Source organism: Scomber japonicus, chromosome 17 (assembly GCF_027409825.1).
Source record: "Scomber japonicus isolate fScoJap1 chromosome 17, fScoJap1.pri, whole genome shotgun sequence".
Taxonomy (NCBI): Eukaryota; Metazoa; Chordata; class Actinopteri; order Scombriformes; family Scombridae; genus Scomber; species Scomber japonicus.
In genome coordinates, this window is record NC_070594.1 from 17,724,831 (window position 1) to 17,751,657 (window position 26,827).

The following is a 26,827-nucleotide window of genomic DNA, read 5'->3' on the forward strand; positions in this document are numbered from 1 at the left end:
CAACAGCACCAGCCCAGCACCAGCGCTAGAACTGCTTTGGTGGAAAAGGGGTATAATTGTACAAGCTATCTACAATCAACAGGTCATAAGTCTGTTTTGTGTGTCTCTTGTCACTTCCTATGCCTATTCACAATCAGTTATTCAATAAAGTCAAAGAAAATGATCTTTTAAAGAAAACTACCTCAATGAGGCCCATTTTCTTTTAGAAGACTGTCTTCTTAGTGTGTGAATTATATGATGTGGGTGTTTGTAAGATGGCGATGTGGATTCCTCAAGCGTCTGCTGGGCCTGTGGAGTCACTCACCAGGTAGTTATCTGATAGGGCAAGCAGTGATTGTGGAGTAGCAGAGATTGTACGGGGAGCTGTGATTGTGGAGCGGAGTAGTCACAGGAGATTTTCTCCAGCAATGGGTGATTACTAGCAGTTGAAATAGTACCTCAAATATTGATCTCCTTTGGCATCGCTCTCAAAATACACAGAGACGGCAACAATGAGGGGTTACACATTACACATTTCTATAAAATCTCCATCAATCATCAAATTGCTTTTAAATTATGAAAAGCAATTACATTAAGATGAATAATTAGATCTCAAGAAAGAATGATGGAGCTTTGAAAAGTATGATGCTCATAAAATATTCCAAGCCATCCAATATGTAAAAAAAAAACAAAAAAACATATGAACATAAACAAAGGGTTCATTGTCAAAATCAAGTTACTGTATGCTGATTTTATTTTTTCTATCTGTATCCTCGTGTGCACTGTTAGACATTTCAGTTGCAGTAGTACCTTTTGCATAGCCTTCAGCATACACATGCATGGGCACACAGCCATACACTCTGTAGCTCGGGCTTCATGCTCACGTTGCCACTCACAAGGGGAGCCGTGAGACAAGGGACCAATCACAGACCACAGAGGTACACACAAGCTGCAGCCATGTGATATCTGCAACTGTGGGGAGTAGGGGAGGGGACCCCCTACTTATACAGAACACCCTCTCCCATATCCCAGGTAGACAGAGATGAGAAGGAACAGGCAGTTAACCATAAAATCACGACAGTCCATCTCTTCACGGAGCTGACTGGAGTCGCATAGCTGTGTCAACAGGCGTATGGTTTTGTCATGGGTTAGTGCATTATTGTACGCGTAGCCAATATTAAGAGAGTGCACGTGACCAAGCATGTGAATTACTTTCCCCAACCAACTAACTTAATTATGGTCCATTCAGTTCAATGGTTGGAGCTAACTTTTACCCTCTCATAAAAAAGAAAAAAAAAGAAAAGATTTAACCAAGGTAACCTTTTTATGATTAAAATGTCTCTTTAAAGAGAGTCCTTGAAGCTGCAACCTACAACACTGAACTGGCACTTAAAAGGAAGAGGAATAAAGATGGGAAAAGCATAAAAGCATTGCATTAAACACGCCCTGTTCTGTACAAAGCTACACATTAAAATAATTACAGTGCTTATTTCCACCGTTAAAATTGCCTATGGCATGTTCCTGTCTGTATATGAGCACATGTGTGATAGTTTGGATTCATGTTATCATTCAGGATCTTTATCTTTGTACAACTCGGACCACGATTATTACTGTGGCATTTGTATGCCGGATTAGACCTGTGTACAGTGCACGTGTGGCTTTGTAAGTACTGTACATAGTCTCTCATCTGTGCCTGGAAAGTGTGATTTTTTTTTTTTTCTTTTTTTTTTTTTGCCAGACACTATGACAAACTCTGCTGAGAGGCGTGAGGAAATGCATTGGTAATTTGACTGGTCGCAGTGCTGCTTTGCCACTGCTGGATGTGTGGATGACGATTGTAGCTGTTAAATGATGCATCCAAGGCGATTATCACCCAGGGTGATCACTCAAAAGGCACAATGAGGGGTTTAGGAGTACATGGAGAAATAACTTAATAGGCAGTGTGACTAAAGGTCACAGAGAATGACTAGTGCATGCACTTTTATTAACAAAAATATTATTTTTTCTTTTTAAGATTTATTTTATAAGGCTTTTTTGTGCTTTTATTCATACAGTCTGGCAGAGAGGCTGACAGGAAACAGGGAGAGAGAGGGGGGAATGACCTGCAGCATAGGTCCCTGGCCAGATTCGAACCAGGGACGCTGCGATTATATGGCATGCGCTCTAACCACTCGACCACTAGGACATTTTTTATTCTCTCACTACCTAATAAACAATAAAACCTTTAGCAGCTGAACTTTTCAGCACATTTTAATGTATTTACATCTGGCAGTTAATGCTGTTTAGGCTGGATCTATTTTTCACAATTTCTAAATCTAGAAAACATATTAAAAAATAAAAATAAACTTAAAAAACGAAACCCAACATATTTCCTACTTCCCATGATTGCCATGACTTTTCTGTCTATCTGCATCATCAGTCATCAATTCCACCTTATGTCCAATTCTCCTTGGATCAGTTGCTTCTTGCAGAACTATTTTTCTCTAAGGTCATTGTGGAGATGAATGAATACTAAATGGATATTGGTGAATGTGTCAAAGAGAACATGAATCTGCCACTTGAGAGTGTCATGACTGCTTCTGCTTTGGTCTTCAAGAGACATTTTTTAAACAACCGGAGGTCTATCACATATGTGATACGTGTCTCTTTACTCTGCTGCATTACAGAAACGAGAAAAAAGGAAACATGAGAAGATTCTGAGCGAAGAGCTTTATCCAGCTGTGATCAACCTCAACCAGTTCCTTCCTCCAGACCACTGCATCGACTACATCGCCTGGGACATGGCCCGCTACACCAAGAGGTTGTGAACATAATTGTGCCCATGTACTCAGCTTACTGTACATTTTTATAAGAACCTGGCTGTTTTTTGCCATGAAAATGTCAAACTTACCCGAACAAACAAAAAAAACCCTTAATATTACTATCCAATATTGCAGAACTACAGAGGCAATGGCAAGGCAATTTTGAAGAAAAAACAGGATATTTTTTGGCTGATTTTAACAGGATACATCCTTTACATGAAACCAACAGATAAGGCCCTGTTAATTTTATAACAATATTTGGGTTAAGAGGTCCATTCATTGAGAAACACTGTTGAGACAATCAGGAAATTGCCCTAGTATGTCACGTTTTAAAGGCTCTAAAAACATATTTTCTCACTCAGCTTGTTAGTATAATCAATCATTTGATTTGTTGTCATTTGATGTGAGAGATTACATGGTTCGGTTTGAAAAAGATGATGTCATGTACCCCTGTGCACCAGTTTGGCAATATTTGAAAATCTGATGAGAGTTTTAGGCTGTTTGATGTTGTTGCTGGTTTACTGTAAATAAAATCTGATCAAGCCACACCCACATGGCACTCACGAAGCTCATGAGCTGGGTTTTTAAAGCCAAGGATGTTTCTTTAAAACTTTAACTTTGGTTGTGGCTTATTTAGTCATTAATTTTTTTCATATTATCAAGAAATTGAACTTAAAATAAAAAACATGGAAGACCATAGCCCCAGATATGGTACATTGATACTGTAAGTCCAACATGGCAGATGTAGTTAATTTCTTCGGCATCTGTTAATGTGACCTTTTTTTCCTTCTCTTTAGTAAATTGTGCAATGTCTTGGACCGTCTGGGTATGATTGCAGAGAATGTGGTGAAGAGAACAGGTTTCTACATTAGTCGATCAGACTTCTACTGTCATACCATCAGACCAGATGACAGGTGAGACTTTTCTTTCTTCCTACAATGCCCCTGTTGATTCCCTTAAATACTATACTAAAAACTTTTAGTCAGCTGTTGTGTGCAATACAAACACCTATTTCTGCAATACACTTCCATATAAATCCACTATGAAATCCTCAGAAACTGCTCACGACTAAACAATCCTTAGTCACTGTTAATAAGTGACTTGTGAGAGGGAAAACTTTTGCCAGGAACCATGTGCTAGAAGACCACACCACCGTCTTTCCTGCATTTGCATATCAGACTTCTTTTTTACCGAGAGGCCACATCAACCATTTTTGTATTCATACATATTCAGAATCATACATTTATCGACTGCTTAATTTTGGAACTCTCCAGATATGAATTCTTAATGGATTATTATGCCTGATGGCAGTTGTGTCGCCCAGAGTTTTCTGCTAATGAGCTGAGTAGATTGCCGTCCATGTACTTAACGCATGGCTCCACCATTGTCTGCATGTGTTAATCGCTTTCACCCAGCATTACCATACTGTTACATAACAGAACGACCATGCTATGGCCAGTATTTATTACCCTTTCTCTTGCATCTCACTTTTTTTTGTAATACACACTCGGTTCACACTCACAGACACAAACAAAACCCTCATAGGCTTTTATGTAGATCCACTCTACTGATTCTGGCCCCTGTAGCTTTCATCATGTACATACTGTAAATTAGCTTAGAAACGTTGAAGGTGATCAGAAAGATGAAAAATGTTTTTTTGCCTGATAATACTGTTCTCATCTGTCCTCTCCACCTCTCTATATGCATACATACATTTCCCCACACACATCCAAACTTTTGGCTGGTACTGTACTTTAACTACTCTTTTTCATTGGTTTCTGTGGGATTACTGAGTTCATGTCACTTTCCTCTCTGGCCCTCCGGCAACCACTGAATTTGTTTTCAGAGTTCCACCTTTGTACCATTTAGAGGCAGATTTTCCTCACTGGGTGATTCTTGGTTTGCTTGTTGCTGCTTTTAATAAGAAAGTGATGAATAGATAGTGGAGTATTTAAGTGGGGGAACAAAGGACTAATAAAGACAGACAACGCAGAGCCACACATGGATCTTGCAAAGTCCGCCTACCAGATCCTCTAAAGTTCACTAATTAACATGTCATGGTTCATGACTGTTTTGGTAAAATTTGTTTGGTAAAAAAATGAACCAAACTTGTGTGCTTATAAGGTTGTAGCTCCTAGACTTTAGAACACTTTACCATTGAACTTAAAACCTCAACATGCTGTAGAGAGCAGCTTAAGACCTACATTTGTAGACTTTCTTTCATTTAGTTATCAGTACCTAATTTGATTTGATACTTTTTTCAAATTTTTTAGAATGTTTAGTTTTTATGTCTGAATTTTAGCTTTTTCTTGTCTTTTATTGCAGATTTTTGTTATGCAGCACTTTGTGACATCTGCTCTTGAAAGATACTATACAAATAAACTACTCTGCAAGAAAGCCAGCAAGCTTTTCCAAGAAATGTCTTTCTTCTAAGCTTATTCCTTTTATACAATAATAATTATAATTTATACTCTATTAAATCATTTATACCTAAAATCATGTTTGGGAAATTTTAACTTTTGTAATTTGAATGTTAAATATACATATTCCACATCCTTGGCTTGGATTTTTCACACAGGCACAACAGTTTTGCATAAGAACATATTGTACATGTCTTCTCTGTGTGTTATTGTCTGCTGAATATCTCTCTCTGTACTTGCAGTCCTAATGGGGTTCAATGTGTTTAGCTGTCTGCAATGTATGTTTGTATCTAGTCCATTACGTTCAGCCTTGAAATGGTAATTGTAACTGTGATCACACCCTTTGGTAGCGGGACATGATGAGGCAATATGCCTGCAGAGGAGTACAATTGATGCACACTTCTTTGCTTTTGAGCATTTTCTCAATTTCCAACATCCTATTATCTAAGTTGAATTTAATCTACTGTATTTCTTACAGATGGGGGGATGTGGGTGGACACATCACAGCCAGTGGACGGGTGCAGGTATGCCAGATAGCAAACAAGGATTGGTGTAACTGTTGTAATTTTGTTTTTCTGAAAGCATTAAATCTTCTTCAACTCCTTTGCATCTTCTGTACATATTAGTAATAATATTTCAGTTAAGTAACAAACAGTCACAAACACACAATTCATGCATTTAGATTACCAGGCCAAGGTAATGTTCCATTGAGAGGTGACAGCTAGTTTTGCTGTAACTGCAAAACTAGGCCAGTGCATTCAGGAGAAACTTAGATAATAATGATAATAATGAGATAAAGGAGAGAGGTTGCATGGGTTTCCATGAAGACCTTGATTGCCTATATGGTGATCACCTTTGAATGAGCCAAGCTATGAACTATAATATATATGTAAAGAATTTCTTATGTAAGACCACTTACAGAAGGTGAATACAAGGAGAGGAATCTGCTATCAATGCCACTAATAGCCTTTTCATGTAGTTTGTGCTGGAGATACAGGACTGTCAACACATTTCATAAGACTGTGGTTATTGCTGTTGTTGTAGACTGGTGTGTTGCGGACCAACTGTGTGGACTGTCTGGACCGGACCAATACCGCACAGTTCATGGTTGGAAAGTGTGCGCTTGCCTATCAGCTTTATGCACTGGGAATGATTGACAAGCCCAAGCTCCAGTTTGATACTGACTGTGTGAGGTAAAGCATATTCATGTCTTTGTGTATGTAGGTCTATTCATACAGTATATGATGGTGTCCTTGTGAAACATGAAATGTTGCCATTTGATGTATGGAACCAGAGTTATCTTAAAGCTGATTTTCATTAGCCATGGCAAGTCAGAATGAAAGTATATGCACAGTAACAGAACAGCACTAAACAAAATAAAAAACTGGGCACATAATACAGAGTTGCACATAGTAATACATGTGTATACAAGTGTATGTTTGACCAATCAAAAGCAAGTTTTATACAAACCAGTAAAATGTAGTGTCAGTGGTTACATCAGACTTGTCAGTTTGGCTTTACAGCTACTGATAACAGTGCAAATGCAGTGTGGTGAAAGCATACAGCAAAATTTCTTATAGAATATATTCTCAAGGATTATATAGAGTTCTCTGAACAAAAGTAAACAGTGTTCCTAATGGACAAGGGGATAAACCATTAAAAATTGTATACATAATACACACATTTGAATATAATCTAAAACTGTAAAACTATGAATCTTAAAAAAACTAAGTAAATTATATTTCCTTAGTATCCCACAGTGATGATATTGAAATGGCATACAGGTAAATGTTGTGAATGAAATGAAAAGTGATGGTGACTGAAGCCATATACTGTATCACGTGTCTGAAAACTGAAATGCAACAGTCATTCCATCCTCCGTTTGCAGCACAAAATCCAATCAGCACAGATGTCTCACACAGCTGCACCAACTTTTATAGGCTCCCCCATTTATTTTCAATATCTATCCCCAGTCCTGCACCTCTGCTACATTACTGTATATCCAATTCTGCCCAGACTATAAATTTCTGCTTGCAGCTATATTTTCACAGTGGTCACAGTGAAGATGACCTGATCAGACTTAATAGGTTGTGGTGAATGACAGATGTGCAGTTGTGAGCGAGAATCTGTCACGTGTTTGACTACATCTCATTGTATCCCCATGAGAGCTTTACAAGCAGATGGAAATCTATTATGACTGTATATTCACAGTATAAATAACATTTCTGAGCTCTTTGGTATTAGAATCAGTCATACATGTGATACGCATCGCTCTGTTCAAAAACATGTGTTTCATGTCAGACTGTGTCCATATCACCAATCCCTCAACACCCCCAACCCATCAAAAAACACAAAAACATACAAACCAACAGGCAAGAGGAATTTCAGGGTGTTATTTTGATTATCCATTGCCCATTTTGTTGATGTGTGATTTCATATGTCCTGTAGTACTTAGGGCTGAGTACCAAGCCAAGCACCCTTAAACTGATACCGATACCAATTAAGAACATAATTCGATATCCATCATTTCAGTAGAAGCATTAAATTGCATAAAATGCCAACACTCCTCCACATCTAAATTATTAGATTTTTACACAGATGCATTTTTAAAGTCTTCAAATTATTACGTTTTATTAATCGAAGAATGCTAGTCCATACAAATATTCATTTTTTGTAGCTCTGGGTGCAAAAAGGATTGATTGCAGGTATTGTATGACAGGAGACATTTCAATACTACAGTACTTGTTATGGATTTATTTCAGTTGATACCTTTTAAAGATATCACATATCGATACCCAGCCCTAGTAGTGCTGCAACTAACAATTATTTTCATTATCGATTAATCGACCGACCACTGTCATTATCGATTAATCTTCCAATAATTTTCTTGATTAATCGTTTGGCCAATTGTAACATCCAGAAAACAGTTTTAAAAAAATGCCCGTTGCTATGTCTTTGAGCCAAAAGTTATCACATGCCTTGCTTTGTCCATTCAGCAATTTAAAACCCATAAATATTCAATTTACTACACTCTTACACAGCAGAATCAGTGAATTTTCATATCTGAGAACTTTAAACATGAGATTGTTTGGATTTTTTAGTTTGACGTGACTTAAACTATCAATCACTCATGAAAATTATTGCCGATTAATTTTCTGTGGATCGATGAATTGTTACAGCTAGTGTTCTGTGTTTGGTTTAGGTTGTTTGAGGAGCTGTATGAGGACCATGGAGACACTCTCTCACTGCAGTACGGAGGCTCCCAGCTGGTCCACAGGGTCAAGACCTACCGAAAGATTGCCCCTTGGACACAGCACTCCAAAGACATCATGCAGACGTTATCTCGTTACTACAGCAATGCTTTCTCAGGTGTGTATGTTACAAGGACACAGGCAGGCACGTAATGTTCCTCTTTTACTTACATGGGCTTCTCTTGTACATAAGGCACAAATATTTACACTTCTACACAGTCGCCCCTACTAATTATTCTAGTGGTTATGATAATCCAGTTTTAATCTTTTTTTTTTTCTCCATCAATTCTGTCTCAGATGCAAAAATATTAAACCCCGCCATGCCAATACACTCTCCAGGTTACCGTAGAAACATAGACTCAGCCTTTGCATACACCTACAGATCACACACATACTGTACTGTCAGGCATATATAAATAAACATACCCAAGCCCTCTGATATGTCTATGACAAAGGTACTTATAGTCTCTCAGGTTTTTAAAATGACAAAGTGTAGACAGCCCCTCTTCAGCCTCTGCAGCTAAGCCCACACTGTTATTGTTACATCGAGTCAAGTTCCCAGAGGACTGTGGGTGCCAGGAAACAATGTCTTTCAGGCAATTTTAATGACATACAGTGTTTTTTTTTACAGAAAACAACAGCTGCAAAAAGATATATTTTAGGGACATTTTATTTGTGATATAGTTATCTGGAGAGATGTTTAAATTGATTTATTTTCTCTCTTCCAATTTGCAACTAGGATGTAATTGCCAATCAGAGCTTGACAATGCAGCTTTACTATGCCCACATCCTATTCCAATAAGTGTAAATTACACCCTTGTTTGTAGTTAGACACAATGTGTGTATGAAAATGTATACACCAGCTGCTTTTCCACATAAAAAGGACTCATAGTCCCACAAATGAGGAGCGAGGTTGTATGAGGTTGTGTATCAGGCCAGATGAATAGAGCTGCTTTCCTTGATCTAGTGAGTCGACCTCCTCTCTGTGTCTTCGCTTTTGACTTTTTGTCATTCACTTCAATATGAAAAATGGGTTCGTTGGTTGCAGAGCATGGGAAGGAAACTAGCACATTGTTTATTCAGACCGAAATGTCAAGTGAGAGAGGCTCATAAAATGCAGGGCACACACACAAGTACTCAATAGTCCATGAACTGCTCACTCAGTAATGCTGCGACCTTATGTGTGCACCCTGCCAGGCACTTAAAAAAGAATATACATGTTCAAAAATAAAGGAAATTATCAATATGCCATTTTTCAGTTTCACAAATGAATTTCCAATAACTTCCATTGCATTGGACACGTCTAAAAACCTGGACAAATAAAACCCAAGCTATCTACTATGACAAAGTATGGCAGGTTTGTGAGAAAATACGTTTGGACTTTTGACTCACCAAAGTCGTGCAAAGAATACAACATTTGAATACACATGTCATAAAAGATTGAGATTGAGATCTTTTAATCTGGACCTCCAGGCCACCTTGCCGCACAGACAAACTGACTGATCCTCACTGGTAGTGCAGCTAATAGAAACCATCATTAAACTTCCATATTAGATTCTCTGACTGCTCAACCTCCTACTCAATGTTTGACTGCTTATATATTACTAAATAAACCGTTTCTTTATAGTAACCTTGTGACCTGTATATGCACTTCCCTGATTTTGGGCTGTAGAATAATCAGGACCATATATTTTATTTATGTATCTATTCTTTACATACAGTCTATGAACAGGACTTCTATTCAGTCGTAGGTCTGAACAAATTTATAGATATAAAATATTTGATTTGGTGTGAAAGACATTTAGAGATCAGGGTAGCCAATTGCCAAATGTCATCATTATATCATTCATCAGTGTTGTGGGAATCCTGCGGTAAACAAACTCATTTTATTTACTGTTGTATTATATCACTTTTTTTTTAAAACTCTTTTTATCAAATATATGATCAGATATTTTTTTCTGATATATTTCAATATCGTACACACTAATAATGATAAACTTGACACACTTCATCTCTGCCAAGCACTCAGACAGCTTCTCTCTCACTCACAAAAGCAATTTGGACACAACAAACAGACCGGAAACACAGACGTCATATGCTTTGTGGCCTCTTGAATTGTCTGAGAAAATCTGAATGACTGTTTTGATGAGAACAGTCAAAAGAGGAAAAGTGCATTGAAATTGAACAGACCCATTGACTTATTTGACTGTGCGCATGCCATTCATAATGCTTCATTCATTTATAATCTTGTCAGACAAAGTTTTTTTTTATTTAAAAAAAAACAAAACAGATTTCTGTTGCACATGTATATTATGTTCATAGTTCATCCATAACACTTATCTTGTGATCTATTGAATGAATCTCAGGCTGACAATTACCTAGAGATAAGGCTTGGTAGCAGGCTGTAATGAAACCCAATTTGGTTTCTAATTATCTAATGTGACTGTTGGAGCAGCATGCACGTGGCTTCTTCACAGTCATGTGATGGATTAAATGGCACCAAACTGGGCAACATAGAAAACATGTGCCTCATGCTGAACACACAAACACTCAGAGAGATTATCTTGACACGCTCCCAAACATGTAGAATGGCGGTTAAAAGATTTTTTTTTACCAGCAAGTTCGCTGTTCATGTAAAGAGGATGTGGGCTAGTCAGTTCAGCTTTATTTCATTCTCCTCTTCTCTTCTTAAGACGAATGGCTGGTGCATCTTAAGGGTCGTTGAATTTTCAGGTTCAAATAATGCAAGTGTGATTTTGATAGATAATTTAGTTCACTTGTCATTAGCAGAATGTTAAGCTAAGTCAACTTGAGCATGAAAGTTCATTCTCGAAAACAGGAGTTTGTCAAAATAATCTTCCCTTATTATCCTTTTCCAGAGCTTTTAACCACATCTCATGCTATTCACCTGCTGATGAATAGCATGACTCATGGAGATGGCTCATGTGGTTGTCATGTAAATGGCTCGGCATTCATCACATGACCTTCTGTACATGTGTTCGTTCGATCACGTGATGACAGGAGGTCAAGTGTGATCTATACAGAATATACCTGAGCCGTCTCCATGACAACTGCGCTAAGTCCATCTGCTGATGAAGACATGAGATATGGTTGAAAGCTTCGTAAAAAGCTAGCAAGTATATACTGTGTTAGGATGATTTTGTTGATGGAATATACTATTTTTTTTTCAGTCTGACAGGAAGTCAGAGAGAACAGCTGCAGTTATTTTCCTTTCTGATTAATCCGCGGACTACTTTCTCAAAAGTTTAATTTTTTTCATCAAGAAAGGTTGGAACGTAATGAGAAATAACTGTTACAGATTCCTAAAAGGCAAGCTGATGTCTTCAAATACCTTGTTATGGCTGATTAACATTCATAAATTAACAAATTGTCAATTTCTTGACAAGAAAAACAGCAAACCGTCACAACTGAGAAGTTCAAATTTGGGATTGTTGAAATCAAAAGTCAACAGTTAGTCAAGGATACGCTCTGGTAGCCTCCTGGTTAAGAGCATGCCCCATCTCACTCTCTCTCTTCAATTCGTGTCATCTCTCTACTGTCCCCATAATAGATATTCGAAGGTAAATACAACCTTCCCTCAAATACTATAAACCACTGCCGATTTGTTTTGTTTCGCTATTTTAACGTTCGAAATAAACTAAATTACTCACTGATAAAAAGGCATTGAAGGCCTAAAATGCTCGAATGGCATATATAAATAAAATACTAAAAACATTTATTTTCTAAAAGTCTTCAGAAATCTTGTATATTTATTATCCCTGCTACCATTTTTCTTTAGTTTTTCTTTTCTGTTCTGTAATATCTGTTGTATTTATTTATTGCCCCAGACGCTGACAGACAGGATGCCATCAACTTATTTCTTCAAGTCTACCAGCCATTAGAGACCAAGCCGCACCTGTGGGAGCTGCCCACTGACTTCTATCTGCATCAGAGGAACACTATGGCCCTCCTCCAAGACAGACGCAGGTACAGACACACACACACACACACACACACACACACACACACACACACACGTCTAAAAGTGTGCACATACATGCATATCCAAGCACAAATCTGTGCAATACAAAAACAATATATACTGTAATTACATGAACAAGCGCGCACACAATACCTTTTGCAATTGCCGTTAATTTTGGAAATGTTTGTGCTGCGTTTGTTTTTTGTGCTGATTGAATTGCTAAGTGGGAAATCACTCCCAAAAGATTTGCACCTGCACTGCAACGTTTCTGAAATGGCTTTTCTTATGCCATGCAGGCTCAGATTGTTCTCAGGAGTGTGTGGGTGGATTTCTATGTGACTGCTTTTATTCTCATTCCTATTGGCTAGACTCCTTTTTACCAGGGCAAGGGTCACTGTGCTTTGGCCTTGAGGTGTGATTCATGTGTGTTCCACTCTTACAGTTTGCTTGGTCTGTGCTCAATCATGATGCTGAGCTGACTTTTGTGTTTCATTATGCGTTTTGACCAACAGTAGCTCTGGCTTTTTCTTTGTCTATATACACGGAAGTCTGTCCTTAAGTGACTGAATGAGTGAGTGACTGAGGCCGACCAATGCTGTAACTTTATCAGTTGACCCTGCCGACTGTTGCCACTTTCTGTGTCTGTCATTTTAAATTAAAAATCCCTCTAGCGTTTCATAACGGTCCAGCCATATAGTAGGCTTTGACCTAGTCTTGTTTAATTTGTGTGCATGTGTGTGCAAGCGTACTAGTATGCATGTTCTTTGCTCTCTCTTGCCTTCATGCTTACATAAACCTAAACCCAGTTTTCTCCTACAGGCTGCTAGTTGTGTATGTGGTATGTGAGTACAATGGTCCGCAGTAGCTCAGCCATTATTCCAAGAAATTAGCATCGCTGGAGCTGAATTCAGTTCAGCAGTCTCACACTGTGCTTTGGCTTTCAAAGTCGTTTAAGTACTGTAGGACATCACACACTAAATTATGATCTTTGCATTCACACAAATTGGTCATATTGAATAAAAGGCTGATGTATTCAGAAGTTGTGCAGTAGGTGACCCAGCCAAGTCAATTTTCAAATCTAGGTTATGTGAACTCCCAAGTGAGTAGGTGCACACTGCAGAATACACATCATCCAGTGGAAAGTTTTCTAACATGTGTGTATCTTGTCTTTCTCCAGCTACACACTGTGGTGGTCAGAGGGAATCCTGTCCTATCTTCCTGTGGCCTATGATGAAGGTATATCCAAATATATATTACCTGCAATATCTACAATAAAGTAACAGAGGTATTTCTGCTACAGATGTATCCATTTTATGAAATTATCTAAATGTATCCTTTGCTTAGTGTAACCAAAGCACATAGTTTTTTAGGTCTAACAAAGGTGCTGAGCACATTTCCTTCCTCATAAGACATTTGAAAACCCTTTTTTTTTACCCAATATTTTATATTCAGCATTAGCATCTATGTTTATTAGCAGCAGTCTTGTTCCTTTTGACTTAGTTAGTGTATGGCTACATTTGGTCATTCATCAACTTGAAATCAGCAGCAAGATGCCAATAATGCTGGTGACACTATAACTTTGTTACTCACAACAAAAAATGTTTAAACCAAGCCAGCAACACGTCTTTTTATGTGCTTTCCAATTCTGTCCCATTCATTTTAATTTGTCCCTAATGAAAATCTTCCAAAACAATAATATACTCTCATTTTTGTAAAAGGCTGACTAACTTTCTAAAACAGCTGGGTGATGTAGTTCATAGCAAACATCATTCCAACGGGATTAAATATTGTATTTTTTATGGACTACTCTTAGCAGCATATTTAGTGACTAATCATGGCAGCAGCATGTTGTATGTAAAATTCAAAAAACCCTAACAAAAACAGAGCACTGAGTCATTGATGTGTTTTTAATAGTTTCTGCTCAACAAGGGAGCCCTGTTGGACAATAACTTTTTATTAGCTACACAAACAACACACTGTAATAAGATCACTTAAATGTTGGTTTTGGTGGTTTCATGGCACACATTGAAAAAATGTCACCACACTTGTACTTTAAGCCTGTGGATTCATTTCTTGTAAACTTTCTTTTTTATCTGTTAATGTGTGTCTATGGCTCTGTGTGTGCCTGCAGTCCCCTGTGACGACACCATGAAGAAGGTCAAAGTGAAGAGAGTGAACCGTTTCGATGAGAGTACTGACATCTACACAGAATTCTTTAAACCTTATGAAATCACCTCCTTTGACGACACCTTCTGCATCGCCATGACCAACTCTGCAAGGTGGCTACACACCGGTTCTTAATCTGTACAAAGCTGTAGATTGAGAGAAACTGGAGTTGTTTATCCCTCCCAGCCCACAGTGGTGCAACAACAACAGAAAGGATAAAAATATATATCGAAAAAAAGTCCCCGAAAAATGAACATGAATCCCAAAAAAAAGAAAACGTGCATTCAGAGAGAGAGTGCACGTTTCAGTTCGATGATGACAGCTGGTGCATATCAATGAGCGATCGGCACTGATGGAGGACTCGTATAATCTTTTTTTGCTGTAGACATAGACATGGATAAATACATTTTAACTAGATTTTGTTGATGAAAAATACCTCTGTTAAACGGTTTAGCAAACATTCATTACCAATTATTGCAATGATAGTGCAGGGGTGGTTCTAATGGGTTTCTGTCTCATCTGTGCTCATAAAGGGAATTTATGCCCAAGACAGTAGGAGTGGATCCAAGCCCATTCACAGTTCGGAAGCCAGAGGAAACAGGGAAATCAGTGCTTGGGTAAGTGCATTCTAGTCTGTGTATGTGACCATATTTGTGATATGTTTTTATTCTTTTGCTGCAGTACATCCTATGTCACTGTGACTGCATACAAACAGCATCATTTGACATAATGTTCTCAGGTAACCAAAAGCAAGGCCCTTTTTCCTGTCTGTCTGTCTGTCTGTCTGTCTGTCTGTCTGTCTGTCTGTCTGTCTGTCTGTCTGTCTGTCTGTCTGTCTGTCTGTCTGTCTGTCTGTCTGTCTGCACTTACACACACATTATTTGAAATGTGATCTCCTGCACTGGAGACATTGTGTGCTTGTGGCTCATATCTGGCTATGCATTATTGTAGCAGAGCTCCGGCCTTTACTCGTGACCACTCAAGTGCTCTGTAGTGTTTTCCATTTAATAGTTAACTTTTTATATTTATTTTTGACCCACTTTCAGTAACTGATTGGGCAAATGCCCAAAGGGCTGCCCGACTATGGGTCACTGCACTCAAAGTCAACCGTTTGCAATGGGAGCACTGGGAGAAATCCTGGTGGGCAGATCACTATGTCGACCACTTGAGCTCTGTTTCACAGAAACAAGAGCAAGTATACCACTTGCTGTGAGAGAGGTGCATTGTTGACCCAGCTGCCTTCCTTTTCAGGCCAGTCTGGTTCTTCTTGTCCCCGTCTGTCCCTTACAACTTTTGTGTCTTTTTCCAATTGAGTTTTTGACTTTAATCTTAGCAAACTCAATTTAGCATTTAGCCTGTTTAGAGATGAAAATTTGAGCCTCCAGCTGTTTTTAGCATGTTCCTTGAAATTAGAAACAAAAACAAAAAACCGATTTAACAGTTTAAAGCATAAATACTTCAACCTTATTCTTCAAAAACTATAATGATCAAACTTCTGTGCCTGTGTGGATATTGGCAGCAACAAGAGCAACAAGGAGGAGACTCTGCTCCAGAGGAAGACTGCAGCCAGTGCACCTCCTCCCCCAAGTGAGGAGGCCATTTCTAGCACCTCAGAGGACGACTCCGAGGAGGACCGCGACGACGACGGATCCGTGTCCCAGCGCTCCACCCCAATCAAACTGCTAACAGAGTCTGGAGAGAGCAACCGCACTCAAGAGGTAGGAACACCTGAAGCATCGAATAAACAATGCCTTTTAGGAGAAGTTGAAAACAGAAGAACAACAGAGAAAATAAAATCTAAATTTGTTTTTCCTTCAGCGCCTTATTGTCTGATATAAAGGGAAGAAAGCAGCTTATCAAATGAGATCCAATAATGATTCAAGCATATGTAATCTCCTCTGAGGACCTCAGGCTGTGTTGATGCCCCCTGCCTGCATTTTGTACCACAAAAGCATCTTGCATTCCAATTCCAGTATGTCAGCTTGATTGTATTTTCTCCTCTCTACTTCCCCCGAGTATCTGAAAAGAAATGAGTTCTGTGTTTCTGTTTGCGTCAGATGGAACAGTAGACGTCAACCTAATCAGCTTCAATGACAGGGGTATCCAGAGCGGAGGGTTAAATGATGTGGGTTTGTGTTAATGTTAGTTTGAGGGAGAATAAGATAATAAGAGATGTATTAATGCCATTACTCCTCCTTTCCTCTCCTTCTCCAGCTCTTTATCAGGGCCAACATTATCAAGATGTTGATAGAAATATTACTTTTCTTGTTTTGCATTGTGTTGCTTTCATGGGAAATTTAACAAGGTGTTTTCTGTGACTTCCTCCTCCAAGGCCCAGGTATCATTAAAGCCTGTATGTAGGACATGTGCAGAGGGACATCATTTGATATGTGTTCACCTGCAAGTGGCTTGACAGAGTTAATTTTTAGATGACTCATTTAATTTCCTCTTTCTTGCCAAGTCACAGTCTTAGTCTGCTTTGCAATAACAAGGTTTATTTCTGATCATGTCTGTGAAGGGATCTGTCGTTAAATCGTTGCTAGTAAATATTTCTTCTTACTGCATCCTGACAACGATGTTCTTTTTTTGTAGTCAGTAGTCTAAAGAGTCTAAAGTAGTGAGTAGTTAATCGTAGAAACGCTAAAAGTAGTTTGCTGATTTGGAGTCAGTTCAGTTTCAGTTTGATTTCTTTACTTTGTTGTACACATTTATCTCTTTAGCATAGAATAAATGAAGCAAAGTACTAATGATTTAAAAATTAGCTTATGGTATTAACACTATTGGTTGATTCCTTGTACTCATTTTCCCTGTGGACATATTGGCACAGAGAAACAATATGTAGCCAAATACTGTAGCGAGTTCTGTTCTCTGTCTGCTATGGTTTGAAAAAAAATATACAAATTGTATTTTAAACCTGGAGTCATTGTATTTCAAAAAGTGCATAGAAAAGTAGAAGCAATATTCTTATTGAAGTCACTGTGTAACGTCATTCTCCAGAATTGATAAATACAGTACAAGCTTCTATTGCGGCTATCTCAACGGCTTCCTCTCACTACACTATATAGTTCACCCATACGCGGTAATATGTATCTATATAGAGTACAGTATATTTGACACATTCCCAGAAACCTCTATCACTAAATCGGTATCTATTTCATGCCCCAGGTGGACTGATTACACGTTTAAATTTCCGCTTGACCCAGATTCCATACCACAGCGTGGAGAATGAGCACATCAATCAGCGCAGTAGGTCAGTGTGTCAACAGAATCAATCAAATACACCAGGAAATCTTCTTAGAATTTCTACATTTGTAAGAAATGTCATTCATGACGCCTTTCATAGACCCCTGTGTAGAGCGAGCTGTTGACTATAGTAAACATTTAATGTTAAGATGGTCACAAGCGCTATTTATAGCCAGCGTGACATCAACAGGAATGAGGTGACTCCTTCTGCTCCATTTTACATCATTTACATAACTCTGATTCATAAATATACTTGTCAGTTCCAAATCATGACTGTGTCTGTGGCCACAGTCCCAAGTGTTGGCTGGTGACTCCACAACAAATCAGTGAAATGAAAGGAGCTGTATTTCTTACACTGTCTGGACATCTTGTGTTTGAGGGAATTTATTTAAATAAAGGATTTTCAAGGTGACCCAGCCTCACTATGTGATTACTGCTGTTCAATAAAGCTTTTGGCACCCCGGACTGCTCAAGTAGAAAGGGTCAGTGGTCTACCAGCTTCCATCGTACAGAAAGCTGAAGTACTAAGAAGGGACTGGATATGGTATCTCAGTATGTTTTCGGTAGTGACCAAAATGCGTCACTGTGACATTTCAAAACTGATTACTGAAAGTAGACATCTGGTGAGATTTGTTATCTTGTATGTTATTCTTTGATTATTTGTTGATTTTAATCTAAATTGTGTTGTGTTATTAGTTGTTGTGGAGTAGTTAGTGTTAATATTTAACACCTGAAACTCTGGCTTCTCAACGGATTAGTTTGACATTTTGGGGAATATGATTACACTGAGTATGCAGTTGCCAGGAGACGATTAGCTTAGCTTAGCATAATTCATATTCACCTTTATGCTAGAACAAGTAAAGTTTAGCATTTTTTTCTCTAAAAAAAAAAGTCTAATTAATTAATTATAGAAACAGTTGGCAATCATTTTTTTTGACTAATCAATTAAATTGGATAAATAATGGATTAAATGTTTCATCTCAAATGAATTGTTATATCTTGTTTGTTTACTGTTTATATAAATAGAAACTTTAGACAAAAACCCTAAAAAACAAAAACAAAGTATGGTTTTACAGAGAATTACATGCTGTAATTATTTCTTGGCCAGACGCAATGATGACAAGACCCAAGGAAGCTCAATTAATTGCACAGATGGGATACTGAAAATAGCAAAATTTGGCTTCATTGGTTTCTATACACAGCATCATTTATTCAAAAAGCAAGTTTGACTCATTTCAACTGAGCAGAATCTATACAAGAGAACTTTTAAAAACAGCTTTTTTTGACCTTCATAGTTTGAGGTGAAAGCTTTCCCTTTGTTTGACTCTTTTCCCTCCTGATTTATGATGTCATTCACTTAGGTTTTCCCTCCTTGTCTCTGGGAGCCTTGAGCAATGAGCTGGTCATGAATATTTGGGGCTGGACAGCGAGCTCACGTGTTGGGCGCACACCCTCACTCGCATGTGTCTCGTGTCGCTGCCTCCGAGCCTGTCCCTCAGGATGAATTGCTTGGGTGCCAGCAGAACACAAAACTGTTGAAATATTTAAACATCAGATCATTACTCCATTTGCCATGTAATTACACATGCTCATTTCATATTCCCCTCAATATGAGCATACGTGTGTTCACATGAGGGTGGATGGATTTGTGATGTGTACATAGGAGCAAATTTGTGTTGTTTTTTTTTACGCTGAACTCTCACACGCCATATGAATGTCTCTATGTTGCAATAAGTGTGTGTGTGTGTTTTTGGGATTGTGTCTGTATGTCTGTGTGTGTGTATATGTGTGTGTTCACAGCTGGTGTTTCTTGGACATGGTCCTGAAACACACTCATTTCTTTATCTCTCCCTGTCTCTCTCTCTGTCTCCCTGCAGCTCAGATCAATACAAATACAGTGAAAATTGAATGCATTATGTTAAGCATGTTGCTGCAGTCTCAGGCAACCATGTAAGAGAACGATGGTTGTAAAGCCACTACTGTGCACGCTGTTACATAACAGGTTCTCTGAGTTCATGTAGGTTTCTGATGGAAGGAGTATTTTTTCTTTTTTTTTTTTTTTTATTCAAGTAATCATTTTACTGAGGAGCATTTGAAATAACCTACTGTAAAGGTTAATGAGTTTCTCACTTAAAATACTATTAGTTATGTTAGTTGATGCAATAAGACCAGCCTTTTTAGATGTAGGGTTGGATAATATTAAACTACAGTATGCATGAAAAAATTGCATGCATTGATTTGTTGCATTAATGTAAAGAAGTACCATGATTTGTCAAGTATTAAATACATAGGAATAAACAAAGGCAGACCTTCCTTTGAGAATATTTTGTCAATTTTTTATCATGAAACTAGAAACACGTGCCATGAAAACACTCCCCACAGCATAACACAATCTTTGCAATCTTGCACCATGACACAAGGCAAGATTGATTCATGCTGCTTACATGAGATTCCCGCCCTGCCAACAGCATGTGGACACAGAAACTGAAATCCATCAGACCAGACGCTTTTCATTCCTTTAGTCATCCAGTTTTCTGAGCGTGTGCACTGTGTCCTTAAAGGAATTTTAACTGCCATATTCTGCGACAGACACTCATCTGCTTCAAGGTTTAACAAGTTGTGCTTTCAGAGTTGTCTTTCTGCACACTACTGTTGCACTGAACTGCTCTTTGAACATAATTTGCCTTCTTCATAATGGGGGAATGTTTCAACAATAAAGCTACCTTCACATACAGTAAATGATAGAATGTCCTTGTGAGGAAAAACACTTCTATATAGTTTAAACTGGTTAGAAATATTGTGTTTGTATATCCTGTTCTGTTCTTATCAGAGCTCATAATGAATTGTCCCTGCCAAAACTACTATTCCAATATGACCTTGTTAAAATATAGTTTCTTTTATACCATTACAAAGAAACACTGTGCCCTTCTTTCTTTCTTTCTTTCTTGCCCTTTTGCCTTTTACATGAAGCCTCAAAGCATCTGCCAACTTGAACAGGTCTGGCCTTTTTAATCTGATCTCTTGTTAATTATGATTATTTTGTCTCTACACACCTTTTGGACACTGTGCGAGGACCCCAGGAGGGCATTTTCCCAAAGAACATGAAACCATCTCATCAGACACCAAGAATCATATTATGTTCACTTGCTTATATTACAGTGCTTGGTCCAATCTAATTAGTGGATCAGTTGTAGAAAAGCGGCTGAACCTGATGACCTTGTCTGTATGATTTTATATTTCACGTTGCAGCTACTTGACTCACTGTTTGGAGGAGGAGGAGGAGGCTGGTTGAAAGGCCACCGAGTTTATTTGTGCGTGCAAAGTGTAAAAATGTTCCGTTTTTATGTCTCCATCACTTGTGACTTCTTACCTTTCCCCTCTCCCCTCCTCAGGAGATCCAGCCACATGTTGTTAAAGAGCCCTACGGATTAAATCTGGATGAGTTTCCCTCTGAGCAAGACCTGCTCACCTATAAGAGGTACGACACCACACTTACAGTGTACAGCAATTTTTAGGACATGTAAAGTGGTAAAATAATATTGTAGCTGACATTTAATTTTGCAATGACAGATATGATTTAACCACAAAATACAAAAAAAAGCATATACCAGTGCATATCTAGTATGGTCACCATAATTGTAAATCTGTTTGTAAATCATGTAAAAATAAGAAGTGAACAGGAAGGAAAAACAAAGTAAACAAGTGCAACAGATGGAGTCTTCAGTCCATATTATGAGTAATTTTATGGTATTTAGTCATATTATGTGTTGATAATTTGCTTCACACTGCATTTCAAAACATTTATAGGTAACTTGTGGAGTTTTAAGCTTCTTTTTTTTAACTTTTGAGAGCAGTTTTATTATGAGTGGGACACTGTTTCATGTGTTTTATGTGTTATACATAGTTTTTGTCAATGGTTTTACACTATTTCACTGATCTACAGATCCATAAATTGTACTGTATGGTCCACACAATGTTTGAAAAAATAAATGACTAGTGGATGATGTAAGTCAGAGTTAATAACACATTTACACATTTACTACACATTTGCCAACTCAAGCTGTCATGTGTTTACTTGGTCTTCAGGACTTAGTACGCCACGTGCCTCTGCCCATTACTCTGGTCTTTTTTATTGTTATTGACAATGCACCCAGTGCCCAAGACAAAAAGGTGAGGTACAAGTAGTCAGTGTCAGAAGCCCCCTCAGGGTAATAGGGTTCAGTTGGTACATGGGACATGGTCAACTCTGAATGTGCATCACACTTTTGGCCTTACTGCATTTTTTGTCTGTTCTTTTTTTTTTCATTCTGTCCTTTCCACAATGTCGATGAGTTACAGTGAATGGCCATCATCAGCCTTTGAATTCAAACACTACTATCTGTTCTTTGGATGTGAACAGCACGTTTGATATTATGTGTTTGATGGACGTTTGATATCTCACACTCATGTGTCACTGAGTGAACTGGTCCAGTGTATTATTTCACTTGCCAGTGCGTTATGTTTTTTTCCCATTTGTGGATCATTAAGTGCCCTTCATCATTTAGCAAACGTGACTCATGTTATAGATGATTCATTTTCAGGTCCATTCATTTAAATGTGCATGTCGTAAACCAATTCACATTACTATTAAATGTGACATTTTTTAATATCATGTTACTGTCTAGTACAGTACAGTAAGTGTTGACAGCTGAAGAGTCTTTTCACAAAACATTGAATCCCTGTCAGCTCTTAAGCATGAGCTTTTATAGTATTATATAATATATAACATATGTATATAATAGGGGAAATTAGAAATAAATGCCAGTTTCTGATGTGGACTGTCTCAAATAAAAGCCTTGTCCTTTCTCCAAGCTGAAACTCGTGCTGTCTTACACAACAGGCCTGCAATTAACTTCTACCTTCATTAAAATGCATTCTTCAAATGCAACTACACCAACATGTGACAGCAGAAAAAAACCTTGTAGGAGCTCGACGTTCTTCCAATCATTTTCTTTGTATACGTTTCTCATCCTGTTTCTATTGCATATCTATCTGTCCTGGGAGAGGGATCCCTCCTCTGTTTCTTTTTCCCGTTAAAGGGTTTTTTTGGGGGGGACATGTTTTCCTTATTCGAATCAAAGGTATAAGGATAGAGGATGATGTATGGTGAAAGACCCTCAGGCGAATTTGTTATTTGTTATTTTATAAAACCAAACCAAACTGCAGGCACTGGTGTAGATTAAACCATAGTAAACCAAAAAATCTATATTCCAGTGCAACTAGGTATTAGGATTGGCACTTTTTTACTAACATTAAAAACAAAAAGGAACAAACTACACATTTCATATGTTGCTTCATCAGATCTGCTCTGTTGCATTGTTATTTGTGATTACTGAAATCAGCTTTTAAGATGATAATCTCTTTAATATTGTTAATGAGCTATAAAGGAATACATGTCAATATGTTCAAACACCTGTTGCTTAGTTTTCATATCTTATGTTTGCGAGTCTGATGGTAGGCACCGTTTTGACACGTGTATGAAGCAGGGTAATGGACTTCTAAAAAAGTTCAAATTGAAGTGAAGGATGTTGTTCATGTTCTCCTACTGTAGTGGCACATAATGAGAATGAAAGTGCATTCATTATTGAGGATGGAAGTTGAAACGGCTCCAGAGATGTTAGCTGCCGCAAGAGCTCTGCTAATCAATGCATTAATATTAAAAATCATAAGCAAGAGCCAGAGGGGATCTCTCTCAACTATTGCGTTATTGTGTCTTCATGAGAGAAAAATGACCCACAAGGAAATTTTAGATTTGTTGATGATGTGATTTGAACCATGGAGACACAGTTAGCTCATCGCTGAGTGTTTGTATTATAAAATAGACCTCAAATTTAAATGTTAGAGCTCTAATGAGACTGTTATCTAATCATCTTTTGTTAATCACTCTTTACATGATGGAAATGGAATGAGCAGCAAGTGGCAGAGACAAACATGTGCAGAGCTTGTGGGTATACTGTACACTACGTCTGGCTTGTTTTGCAGGAGTATTCACCCTTTTTCCATGTTGTGTATGTTTCTGCAGGTTTGCACAATTGGGCGAGAGCCAGCACAGGGTGGCGAGAACTGAACACATAAACCTGGCAAACATCAACTGCTTGTGAGTAAAACGTACAGTATATTAACCCAAACACACACACACATACACACACATACACACACATACAGACACACAAACAATGTAACCAAACTCAATCATTCTCATCCACTTGGGTTAATGTTAAGCATTAAGTCGCAATATTCGTTTGTATTCATGATCTGAGCCTTTTAACCCTTACAATACTGTTTGGGTCAAATTTGACCCGTTTGACATTTGAAAGCTAAAGCTCTAAATTATATTATTTAAGTTTTAAGAAACTTTGTGATTCATGACTCAGAATATATATATAATTAAAATACTTCTAAGGCTCCTGTAGACATTTGAGGTGCTGTGGGGGTATCTTGAAATAGTGAAATAGCAAAACTGTGCATAGGCATAATCATATATGGTGAACGCACAAATTGGGTATAGGGCTAATTATAAAGGAATATTTGAGCCAGGTAAAAAGTAGACTGCTCCATACTGTGTAGGGTCAAAATATGAACAGTATTTAAGGTGAAATACTACTTGACATTTCCAGTAGACTTGAGACAAGTGAACAAGGTTGCTTGCTCTAAGTGGTCTCCAGACAGATTTCTAGCTGTGCTCTGTTTAATTTTCATCTCTTGTAACCAACCACCCTTTCTTTAATTTTTGTAATCCCGCTGTTTCCCAGTCCCCTGATCACTGCAGATCGGGTCTGGGGGGTTATATACATATTGTTTTATGGGAATAGTGTTATTACACTCTCAGACAGATTTAAAATTCATTCACATGTGGATTGGCAATGTGCAGCCCCACAGACACAGAAGCAGTCGCTCTCTTTTTCTTGCTATCTGTCTTTGTAGCTCCAACTTTTTCACACACTCGCACTTATACTGCATGTCAATGACAAAATGCCCCTTTTTACTCACTTCCTCCTAACACATTCACTGCTAATGTTGCAGCTCCTCTGGGAATCCTATCAAACATGCTCCAGTGTTTTTCTGTTATTATACCAATAAAATAAGTAATAAGGAAAAATTTGAATGCAGACACAGTGCATACAGACTCTAGTGGGTTCACATACATGACTAATAGACTAATATAGTACATTACAGATTAACATAATGAATGCTACCCTGCACATTTGCACAAATTATTGTTAATGCAAGGAAACATTCCATAATATTTCCATATTTTAGGAAGCAGAAAGTCCAAGCATGCATAAAGTCCTCAGTTGTCCAATTTTTACAGGCCAATAAAGGCCAGAGTGCAAAAAACCCAGCAATGGTCTTCCTATAAATATAAACCAGACTGAAGAAAAATAACCTTTTAAACCTCACTCAACATGAGAGATGCCGATTTTGAGAAAGGACCGAGTGATAGCAGAGGCGTGAGTGGGAAAAATTGGTTATTTTAGTGTTTTGCTCTAAAAATATATCAAGGTATCCACGTGGACTTTGGTGTTTGGCTGAGTGCATCATAACATAATGGAACATAAACAGAAATGGGTGAAATTATACCTGTGCAAAATTATCAAAACCGTAAAGGAAGGACAAAAATATATCCACATGAAATCACAACGTGATTTTTGTTCATCTTGATGCTGCACATGTTTCTCTACATAAAAGCCTTGTTTGTCAACCAGCTTTATAATAAAAGAACCACATGTTTGAAGGTTGAAGGTAGCAGTTGTTCATTATATGCCAAGATACAACAAGGTGTATGGTGTATTTACGGAGAAAAAAGCGGGTATGTTTACCATGTTCACCACCATAGTTTAGCATAATCGTGCTATCGTGCTAATTAGCACTAAACACAAATCCAGCAGGGAGACTCATCAGAATGTCATTAGTTATGCAAATACAAAGAAAAGAAAAGAAATAAAATTCAAATTGGATCTTCTAGAGGTGGTAGAGGAAAAGTCACAGGATCACCAAAGTCATTTGGGATTGGGATTAATCCTCTGGGAGCCGTGATTGTAACATTTTATGATAGTCAATGAAATAGCTGAGATATTTCAGTCTGGACCAAAGCTGCAGGTATATATAATATTTAGGAGCGAGGAAATTTCACGACTGGACTTGTTGCACAGGTGGCATCCTATCACAGTATCATGCTGGAATTAACTGAGCTCCTGAGAGCAAACCATTCTTTCACAAATGTTTGTAGAAACAGTCTGCATGCCTTGGCGCTTGATTTTATACACCTGTGGCCATGGAAGTGATTGGAACACCTGATTTCAATTATTTGAATGGGTGAATGAATACTTTTGGCAATATAGTGTATGTTACTGTGCTGACAACATGGCTCTAAATCATTTTCAAATACTCGATTAAGTATTTCTTTGCTGTAAGTGTGAAGGAAAACAGATTATATATACTGTACATATTCATAACTGCCCCTTGCAGTCTCTCAGGACTGTGCTGTTGTCATTAGTAATAAAGAGATGCAACCCAGGTCTCACAGGTAGACTGAATACTAACTGGATGATGATGAGATGAAAATTAGCGACTTTAAGGAAGGTTGGAGGAAAGCATGTTGGATATGTTTCAGATGTATTTTATGCCCCCTACTCTATTGCACACATGACTCTCATTGAACATGTGACTGCTTACACAGTACATGTTTTCTCAAATGAAAAAAATGGCACAGCTGGAAGATATTACCCGTCACAAAAAGGTGGCAGACATACAGATATTTTATTGTGTGTTGGAGTTCAGCAGGTAGTCTTTTTCAATCTTTTCAATCCAACATCATACCTTGTTCAGTTTGCATCTCTCCTTGTCTGCGAGTGGCTTCACCTTTCATCACTCTCATTAGTCCATCTGTCAGTTATTGGCATCCTCACGTTGGGTCCACAAGGTCTTGCAGGTGTGTCTGTTGTG

At 38.0% G+C, this 26,827-nt stretch overlaps 1 protein-coding gene across 1 annotated transcript in view; it reads left to right on the forward strand.

Annotated features, from left to right (window-relative positions):
- The window catches only part of fig4a (FIG4 phosphoinositide 5-phosphatase a), a 46,235-nt gene that overhangs the window by 16,721 nt on the left and 2,687 nt on the right, over window positions 1-26,827 (forward strand). Inside the window, exons 12-23 of the mRNA XM_053336475.1 lie at window positions 2,646-2,779; window positions 3,578-3,694; window positions 5,679-5,724; window positions 6,245-6,393; window positions 8,403-8,569; window positions 12,300-12,438; window positions 13,611-13,669; window positions 14,565-14,712; window positions 15,133-15,216; window positions 16,119-16,317; window positions 21,235-21,320; window positions 23,904-23,978. Of these exons, the coding sequence (XP_053192450.1) occupies window positions 2,646-2,779; window positions 3,578-3,694; window positions 5,679-5,724; window positions 6,245-6,393; window positions 8,403-8,569; window positions 12,300-12,438; window positions 13,611-13,669; window positions 14,565-14,712; window positions 15,133-15,216; window positions 16,119-16,317; window positions 21,235-21,320; window positions 23,904-23,978 (1,403 nt within the window). The remainder of the gene's footprint in view (window positions 1-2,645; window positions 2,780-3,577; window positions 3,695-5,678; window positions 5,725-6,244; window positions 6,394-8,402; window positions 8,570-12,299; window positions 12,439-13,610; window positions 13,670-14,564; window positions 14,713-15,132; window positions 15,217-16,118; window positions 16,318-21,234; window positions 21,321-23,903; window positions 23,979-26,827) is intronic.